The sequence below is a fragment of the Mus caroli genome, chromosome 8 (assembly GCF_900094665.2).
Source record: "Mus caroli chromosome 8, CAROLI_EIJ_v1.1, whole genome shotgun sequence".
In the NCBI taxonomy this organism is placed as follows: domain Eukaryota; kingdom Metazoa; phylum Chordata; class Mammalia; order Rodentia; family Muridae; genus Mus; species Mus caroli.
The window spans coordinates 86,184,927-86,194,987 of NC_034577.1; the positions used below are offsets into that span (position 1 = coordinate 86,184,927).

Genomic DNA, 10,061 nt, shown 5'->3' on the forward strand with positions numbered 1-10,061 from the left:
GAAAAGAAAAGAAAAGAAAAGAAAAGAAAAGAAAAGAAAAGAAAAGAAAAGAAAAGAAAAGAAAAGAAAAGAAAAGAAAAGAAAAGAAAAGAAGCAAAGGGTAGCCTCAAACTCAGCTATAGAAAGGAGGATAGCCTTAAACGTCTGATCTTCCTTCCTCCACCTCCCAAGGGCTGGAACTAGAAATACGTGACACAGTGCATCTGGTTTTGAATTCACAGGTCCAGTGAGACGGCTAAGCAATCAAAGCGACAACACTGGGCCCAACAAAGGGAGTCTGAGCTCTGGGAGCCACGTGGTGGAAGGTGGGAGCCAACTCCCAGAAGTTGGCCTCTGGCCTCTTCACTCATGCAGTGGTCTACCTGTGCACGCGCGAGCGCGCGCGCACACACACACACACACAATTAATATTTAATCTAAATAATAATTCATATTATTTAGATATTGTTTTTGATTTTTGAGACAGGGTCTCACTATGCAGTCTCTCCTATGGCCTGGAGTTCACTGTGTAGATCAATCTGGCTTCAAACTCACAAAACTGCCTGCCTCTCCCTCCTGAGTGCTGGGATTAAAGTAGTGTGCCCCTACACCGGGCACTGTTCATAAGTTTCAAAAATCTTTCATAAAAGTGCACCGCTACAGTTGTTACTGTTAATCTCTTGCTGCGATCAATTATTGATTAGATTTACCACAGCTACATATGTTCAGAAGAACTCTATCTAAGGCTCAGCCCAGGTGAGGAATTTGTCCTTATGGAGAAAAGGTGATTGCTGTAGGTTAATCCACTGGCAAAGCCACTGAGGCTGTCTCCTTGGCATGTCCTTTCTAGATGTGATTAATGTAGATGGCCAACACAGACCTTAGTGACATTGAATTACACAAAGGTCTCACCTTTACTCGATTTCCAGAAGTCAGGAAAAAAAAAAAGCAGTGGGGACCCTCAGTAACAACAAAATTCACACTTGGAAACATCAGGAGAGGGCCAGGTGTGGTGGGCTACCTGGAAGCTGTTTGGGAGATGAAAGCAAGAGGATCAGGGTTCAAGGCCAAACTCGGCTATATGGCCACACATCAAAAACTAAGATAGATAGATAGATAGATAGATAGATAGATAGATAGATAGATAGATAGATAGATCTAAACCAAAAAAAAGTAGAAAGCGCCATCTGAAAATCCCCTGGTGCTTCTGCAGCAGGCTGGAGTCAAAGCCCAACAGTTTCATAGACAGAAGACACACAAAGGACTTTGAAGTTCGTGCTTGCTCCTAGGAGGACAGGGACAGACCACACACCGACCCACCATCTGTGCCTATCAGATTGGGGTACATCCAAAAGTGTGTCATATTGCCAGCCAGGGTGGCTGGGGGAGGCATCTGTGGGGAATAGAGCACAGGGGTGACCTCCATGGAGGTTGCTTGGCAATCTCCATCCCTATCCCAAGTGCGGCAAGGTGTGGCAGCACAAGCCTGTCTCCTCTGAGAGGCACAGGCCTGTCTTCTCAGCTACTTGAGGCAAGAGGAATTTAAGTTCAGGTCCAACCTAAGCTACAAAGTGAGTTCAAGGCTAACCTGGGCAACTTAAGGACACACTGTCTCAAATTCAAAAACATCAGAAAGAAGGCGGAAGTAAATGTGTTAAAATTAAACACAATAAATACATAACCGTGTGAAACCTGCAGGTGAACAGCCTAGTCTCTGTCTACAGCAGCCTATAGCCTAAAGCCTGGGTGGGTTGCGGGGTAGGGTGGGATAGTGTGCAAACATACACAGCACATGCCCTCTGACCCTGGGAACCCACTTTCAGAAATGTGTTACACAGACAGTTCACTGGCATATGCAGAATCACTCCTGGCAGATGGGTGTAAAATAGCAAAGGAATGGACATTCAAGTGTGTCAACCAAGGGACTGGTCGCCCAGCTCAGGGCCCAGCTGCACCTTGAATTGCTATAGAATCAAGGAGGATAATATATTCATTCCCTGTGCTAAGTTGAAGAATCTAGACTGGAAAGTTGACTCTGTGGTTAAGAGCACTGGCTGCACTTCCAGAGGACCGAGACTTGAATCCCAGCATCCATGGCTGTTCATCATTCTAACTCCAGTTCCAAAGGATCTGAAGATTTTCTTCTGGGCTTTCTGGGCACACAGGCACTCATGCAGGCAAAACATCCACATACATTAAACAAACAAACAAATAAACAAACAAATAAAATGTCAGATTGAAAACTGAAGAATCTGTGACCTGGAGCTCAGGGGTAGAACAGTCAATGCCCAGGCATCTTTAGCTTCCAACACCATTAAAAATAATAATAATTATATTATTCCATATAAATATATATGTGGAAATGAGGATGAGGGTTTAGAAAAACAGAAAATACATACTTTGCTGGGACCTGATGTAGGACGAATCTTTGTGGTTTCTCTGTGTACCCCTGGCTGTCCCGGAACTCACTCTGTAGACCAGGCTGACCTCCAACTCACAGAGACCCACCTGCCTCTGCCTCCTGAAGGCTGGGATTAAAGGTGTGTGCCACCACTGCCCATTCTCACGGGGCTTTCAAATGAGGCTGGAGTTCTGTGCAATCTCTCTCTCTCTCTCTCTCTCTCTCTCTCTCTCTCTCTCTCTCTCTCACACACACACACACACACACACACACACCCCAGCCCCACTATACATACACTGGTAAGGGCAGATGGGGTTGGCTAGAAATGAAAAAAAAATCACATTTTGCCAATTTTTCTTTGTACCACCGAGATAGTTGGCTGTTAAGATTTTTTCATTGTTGTTGTTGTTTCTTCATTTGCTTGCTTGCTTGCTTTCTTGCTTGCTTGTTTGTTTCCAAAGAACAAAATGTTATAAAAATGCAATGGTTGGTCTGTCGAAAACCTGAGCCGTAGCCAAGTGAACAGAGGCTGCACAGACCCAGCAGCCACTCCATGGCAGGGCGCACGAGTCACCCACTCACCGCAGACATACCATAAAACCGTTGTGGGCTTTCCAAAATTACACTTCTATTCATTCTATTGTGGGTGGGCTTGTACATATGCATGGGCATCCACGTGTCACGGTACCGCCCATATGGAGGTCAGAGGGCAAGTTGCCAGAGGCAGCTCTGGTCTCCTACCATGCATGGTAGCAGAGGTTTTTGCCTGCTGAGCCATCTCACTCACCCACCCATCCACCCATCCACCGCCCCCTGCTCCCGATCCACACCCCCTGCAGACCACTAATGCTTTTTTTAAAGGCATAGAAAAGGGACTGCAGATGCCTAAAATAGCTGCCCTCGTAAGGAGAGGAGCTGGCTCCAAGGGCGATTTTAGCACTGTCTGCACATTTATGTATTTACTTGGCTTTTGTGAGATAGGGTCTATATAGCTCAGACTGGCCTTGAGCTTGCCTTGGGTTTCCTTAGTCTTCTGAATGCCGGGTCTCACACACACACACACACACACACACACACACACACACACACACACACACCTGGCTAGGATTTTGATTTGATTGGTTTTGGTTTTTCTATGTTGATTAGGCCAGCCTCAAACTCGGAGCTCCATCTGCTTGCTTTTGTTTTTTAAAGGAGAATCAACCCATTCACTCATTACGTGATTACAAGTGAATTCCCAAAGCTTTCACACTCTTGCCCACCAGAGGTGGGAATTAACCATGCAGGGCACTTGTGGCTCTGGCACAGGAACCTGCAGGCTTGACTGAGGCTACCAAAGAACCACAGATCAGGGCTTAAGGAAACCCCCCAACACTGTCCTCGCAATTCCACCCGCCCCACTGCTCACATCTGCTCAGCAACACAGCAGGCCCTTCTTGGAAGCCAGAGCTCTTTTGGGCCTCGTCCTGTCCCTCCATGGAGAGAAGCCAGCCTGCCTGCTGGGTCTGACATAGAGCCAGAATCATTCCGATGAGCTTCCTCGGGTCCCCCCAAAGAGAAGGATGACGAAGCTTTAAGAGATGAGCTTTGTCCCTAGAATCACTCAAGCTTGCCTAAGAGCTCCAGGATCTTAGGGCTGAATGAATCCTGCCTTCATGCCAGCATGTGCCAGGCTAAGCACATGGCAGGTGCCACTTCTCTACCATCACTGTTTTACAGACAAGGGTATAAGGCTGAAGTATGGGGCTGGGGGTGGGGGGCAGAGTCAAGACTGTCCTTAGGATCCCAAGTTGAAAAAAACAGAGTCTGGATTTGAACCCAAGCCTCTGCTTCCAGACCTACAATCAGCCAGTGTTCTCAAAGATACACTGGAACACTACAGTGGCAGAGGAGGCCTCTGATCTGTTTACCTAAAACCAGAACTGTGTGGCTGCCCCCAATCCTAAGAGGAAGGTTAGGAAGGGCACAATGAGAACACCCCCATTCCCTCAAAGCATCCGTAATATATAGATAGCCCCCATGTCCTGGGCACCAGGGCTTAATCCGTGGTCCCTCCTAAACAAGCTGGTCTCAAATTCGCAATCTTCCTGTTTTAGCCTCCCACTCACAGGAACACTGGGGTTACAGGCCTTTGTGCCACTGCGCCCTGCTAAAACCTTCTTCTAAAACCCCATCCATCTAGACAGACTCTTAAGAGCTCACCTCTTCCAAGAAGCCCTCCTCTAAAGTCTCGGCTGAGTCTCCCTTCCTGAAGAGGTCATCCTTCTCTTGTAAGGCCATCTAGGAACCCCAGAATCCCATATAAAGGCAGCAGGAAACATGGATGGAGCTAGGCTTTAAACAGTCAGGTTTGAGTGCAAATCCTACCTATGGGGAGTAGCTTTGCTTGTCTCCCCACACCCCCACCATGTGACGTTGCTCAAGTGTCTCTGTGCTTCTCAGTAAGTCCCACATAAGATCATCCTTTGTCCCAAAGCTAGGGAGAGGATTGTGTTAAAAAGTAGCCAAAAATACGGGCACTTCAGCCGGGCAGTGCTGGTGAACACCTTCAACCCCAGCACTTGGACCACAGAGACAGGAGTATTTCTGGAGGCCAGCCTGGTCTGCAGAGCAAGTTTCAGGACAGCTAGGGCTACACAGAGAAATCCTATCTCAAAAACAAAAACAAAAAGAAAGGAAAGGAAAAGGTGGGTACTTCATCCCCCACGTTCTTCAAAGTTTTTCTAAACTCGTTAGGATGTACGACGGGTACCTGTCAGCCACAGCGGCAGCACCTTCCATTCCCTTGCTTCACAAAGAACTGTAACATGGAGCAAAGAATTGTCTCTAGGTCAAACTTGCCTGCCCGTTTAGACGACGGCTATAAAGATTCATGTTTCTCTTTTTGCTTATGTTACCGGGAAGCTCAGCCTTGAGCCAACATTTTAAACTTGCAGGTTTCCTGCTAGGCGATGTCTCTTTAAAAGTTCTCTCAAGTCAGGCTTTAGAAATACACTAACTCTTCTGTATTAACAATTAACAGCACCACCCGGTATCCTTTCTGGAGCTAGAAGGGTATGGGCAGTTATGGAGTAGTAAAAGCCATCAGATGTCTGTAGATGTCAGGTTCTGTAGATGAACTACCACGCTAGATGAAGAGCAGTGCTTTGCTCCAGAAGCTTGGCCTTGCTTCTCATCCATCTTTCCATCACTGCAGGGCCCTCTATACCCTAGCAGACAGAGCAACCTGGTCAGCAAAGACCTCCATCTCCTCAGCTACTGCCTCCTCCAAGCAGCCTTCCCTGATCCCCAGGGGCAGGCACTAGGCACAGAGCCTCTTCCACTTGCTCTGATGTGCCACACCCCACAATGTAAGAGCAAACCAACATAAAGAGTAGAGGCTGAGGAGTCAGAAAACAGCTCCCCAGGAAGTCAAAGCTATATTGAGAGACCCTGCCTTTCAAACAAACAAAAAACCAAAAAACAAAACAAAACAAAACAAAACAAAAAAACCCCCAACAAAAACAAAAAACAAAAAAACAAAAACCCCACAAAACAAACAAACAAACAACAACTAAAACAAACAAACAAAACCCACCTAGTCAAAAGTCCAGTGTGCTGTTGTGGCTTTCCAGCAAGTATGGTACCTGTCTGCCCCCCCCCCCTCGGCCCCAGTGGAGTAGTAGGTTGCCACAGAAACATCTTAGGAAGCAGCGGCTGGCATAGTCTCCAAGTGAGTTAGTTCCTTGGAAGGAGTCTAGGGAAGGAGGTAGAGAGTAAAAGGGACCTATCATTTCACACCCTGATGTCTTCATGCTCCAGAACCTACCACAGCCACCAACACAACCAGGACCCCAGTTCTGGCCCTAGATGAGTAAGATGCTGGACTCCTAGCCAGACCAGAAACGATGCTACAACTCCCACTCAGCCTGTGCACTACAGTGTCTGCTGTCCCCACACCATTCCCTGCAAAGGCCCAGCTCAAAAACTACCCTTCTAGCCTCCCCGTGACTCCTTCCTAGACCTCTCTCCTCTGTCCCTTTCACAAACCGTTTAACTCCTCCCCCAGCCCAAAGCTGACTCTCAGGTGTGAGGTTCAAAGAGACCAGATAAACCCCTGGAGTGGTGGTGACGGAAAGTAATTACAACACTTGGGGAAGGTCTAGTCCAAGGCTAGCCTCCGCTACACAAGGAATTGGAAGCCAGCTGTGGCTAAGAGGGAATTCAAGACCAATCTGGGCTATATGCGACTCTGTCTCAAAAAAACAGAAACAAATTGAATCAAACAAAATAAATAAAACAAACAAGGCAATCACCAAGAGCCCAACACTCCAGGGTCGGCAGTGTCTGCGCGGCAGAATTAAATTGGTCCCAGAAGAGCGCCTCATGCTACCCTCCCTGATCTCATCAAAACCAAACAGTACCCAAAACCACTCCAGGAGAAGACATTAAAATGCAAATTTCTTGCTGCGCTTTTGGAGATTCAAAGAGCAGTTTCACTATTTTTCCGGGGGTGGGGCCCAAGAATCTGAATTTTAAACAAACCCAGGGAGGAGACGGAGGGGGAAGGGGGAAGGGGGGAAGGGGGAAGGCTCACCAAGGAAGATCAGAAATCTCGAAACCAAGATAGTATGTATGCCCTAGGTGGAGATGGCCCAGGAAAGCCTCCCGACTCCCCAGCCCGGCCTGGCAGCCTGGCTCGAGGTGCCCACTGGAGGGATGATGACAGAGACAGATGCATGCCCACCTGCGGTGCTACCCTATTCCTCTACCAGCGGACCTATCAGTTAATGGAGACCGCTCCCTAGGGGCAGCCACAGGCCGCAGACCCTCGCAGGAGGGAACTATGAAAAGACAGCTGACATCTCAGGATGCACCCAATGGGAAGGGGCAACTCTAGGATCTTCAGCTGGGACCTGCACAGGGTACGGGGGATGGCAGACACGTGGTTTCTTGCCTCTGCGAGAATCTCCACAGCCCGAGGAGATTCGACCAGCAGACCCTGGGTAGGTGCTCTGGTGGGAGCGCGCGTGTCAGAGCCACTGATGTGGTGTCCTGCCCTGTCCAGGAGGGCTGCAGAGCGGTCGCATTTAGTGGTTAAAGCCGGGTGAAGAGGAGGGCAGTGGACTTTGCCCGGCGGAGAAAGCCAGGGCACGGTCCCAGAGGGAAGGGGGCAGGGTAGAAGAAAAGGGACGGACTGGCGGACAGTTGTGCGCAGCTATCTCAGCTACCCCCCGGAGAGTCCCCCATCCAGTCCCCGAGCTACCCGGCTCACCAGCTGCAGAAGCGCGAGCACCCCAAGAGCGGAGCGCACGAAGCCCAGATCCGGTCGCAGCGCAGACACAGAGGCTCCCACGCCCTGCGCGGGGCTGCTGGTCCTCGTGCTCACTTTCGACGGGAACTCCGCCATAGCGATCGCGAGCCTACGACGCTCTGGCCGCGCTCCGGGCGCTGCTCCGGGGCTGCGACTGCGGCTCCGGCTGCTGGCGCTGCGTGGGTACCCTGGACAGAACTCACAGGTGCGCGAAGCCCAGCCCCGCTCAGCCCGAGGCCCCGCCCCTCCTTGAGGCCCCGCCCCTTAACCCTGGGTTCGCCTGTTTGGATAGAGATTTTGAAGAAGTCCGCAGACCGATCTACAGACAGCCAGGCAGGAAAAAATAAATCCAGGTAGTGGCAACTGCTGATGTGACTGAATCTAACAGGGCGAGGCAGAGTGACCAGGAGATTTTTAGATGGTTGTTTTAGGGTCTCTATTGCGGTGGTAGAAAACCATGACCAAAAGCAAATTGGAAAAGAAAGGGTTTATTTGGCTTATGCTTCCATATCATTGCTCATCACTGAAGGAAGTCAGGACAGGAACTCAAGCAGGGCAGAGACCTGGAGGCAGGGAGCCGATGCAGAGGCCATGGAGGGGTGCTGCTTATTGGCTTGCTTCCCCTGGCTTGCTCAGCCTGTTTTCTTATAGAACCCAGGACCCAGGGATGGCACCGCTCACAATGGACTGGGCCCTCCTCCATCAATCACTAAGAAAATTCTCTCCGGGGCTTGCCTAGAGCCCGATCTTATAGAGGCATTTTCTCAATCCAGGCTCCCTCCTCTTGGATTGCTATAGCTTGTATCAAGTTGACAGAAAAGGAAGGAGCACATTAGTCAAGGAAGACCTGTCAGAAGTGGTGACACTTGTGCAGAGGCCTGAATCTGTGAGTAGGAAGAAACCTTGGGAGGATTTAGGTGAGGAGCAAAGGCCCAGTGGCAGGACCAACCTAGGCAGTTGGAGAAATAGAAAGCAGGTCCCCAAAGGGACTGGAGCTGAGCACATGAGGGTGACACTGGCCCCCAGTGAGTAAGGACCAGGTCACAGAAGCTGTGTAGGTGACTGTACTATCTTATGGCTCCTTGTGACAACTTATCCCAAGCTCAAGGTCCTAACAAAAGTTTCTTCTCAGTGATGGAGGCTAGATATGCAAAAGCATCATCATGGAGACACAGTCATGGTGTCCTGAGCTCAGGCAACCTCTGGGGTACTTTTGCCCATTTTTTGTCTTGAGACAGGAAATGGCTCTGTAATCCAGACTGACTTCATGCTTTTGACATTCCTCGTACCTCAGGTCTTTGCAGGCTGGGATTACAGATGACCTGCCGGCAGTGGATTCTGGTACCCTACCTAGCTCTGCCTCTCCTCGTATCATCAACTCTCCTCTTACTATGCACAAGATCTCTCTCTCTCTCTCTCTCTCTCTCTCTCTCTCTCTCTCTCACTCACTCACACACACACACACACCTCTCTTTTGTAAGGATATGGTCATGACTATATTGCCCATCAGATAATACAGTTCAGTATCCTCAAATCAGGAATTTTAAATATTTATTCAGTCATCCCATCACTAACATTCTGCAAAGATCCCTTCTTCTTTTTTTCTTTTGAAAGACAAAGTCTCATGTAACCCCGGAACCTTTTTTTTTTGTTTTTGTTTTTTTGTTTTTCAAGACAGGGTTTCTCTGTATAGTTCTGGCTGTCCTAGACCAGACTGGCCTCGAACTCAGAAATCCACCTGCCTCTGCCTCCCAAGGGCTGGGATTAAAGGCATGCGCCACCACGCCCGGCTGTAACCCCAGAACTTGATATGTGTCTTACAATGGATTTCTGCCCTGCTTCTGCCTCCCAAGTGCAGAGACTATAAACACCAGTTTACGCTGTGCTGAGGACTGAGCCCAGGGCCTTGAACACACTAAACAAACACACTAGCACTAAGCCACATGCCCAAGGCTCTACACCCAGTGACCCTTTTATTTCTTAAAAGTTTGTCTGGAGGTTCTAGTACCAGAGTACAGCTGCTCAGAAGCCCACAAGGGAAGGGTCTATCAGGGAGGGTGACTCTTTTCCATTGAGGACGCAGCTCAGGAGGGGCATACATGAGCTCCGAAGGAGGAAGGGGACACCTGGCCACCCAGCTGCATCAGCTAAATCTACCCTGGAGACCAATGGGATGGCAAATAACTTGTTCCCTTTGGCTTTTTTGAGACAGGAGGTTTTTGCAATGTTGCCTGGGTTGGCTTCAAGTCTGCTGCAGATTGGATGCTCTTGTCTCTTGTCTCTCCAGCTCTGGGAGCTACCACACCTGGAGGCTCCTCCTTTCCTTCCTTCCTTCCTTCCTTCCTTCCTTCCTTCCTTCCTTCCTTCCTTCCTTCCTTCCTTCCTTCC

The 10,061-nt window shown here is 49.2% G+C and overlaps 1 protein-coding gene across 1 annotated transcript in view; it reads right to left on the bottom strand.

Moving 5' to 3' along the window:
* Pllp (plasmolipin) overlaps positions 1 to 7,881 on the bottom strand; it is a 27,309-nt gene extending 19,428 nt beyond the window's left edge. The window contains exon 1 of the mRNA XM_021169972.2: positions 7,635 to 7,881. Within this exon, the coding sequence (XP_021025631.1) occupies positions 7,635 to 7,769 (135 nt within the window). The 5' untranslated portion in view covers positions 7,770 to 7,881. The remainder of the gene's footprint in view (positions 1 to 7,634) is intronic.
* Between the last annotated feature and the right edge of the window lie 2,180 nt (positions 7,882 to 10,061).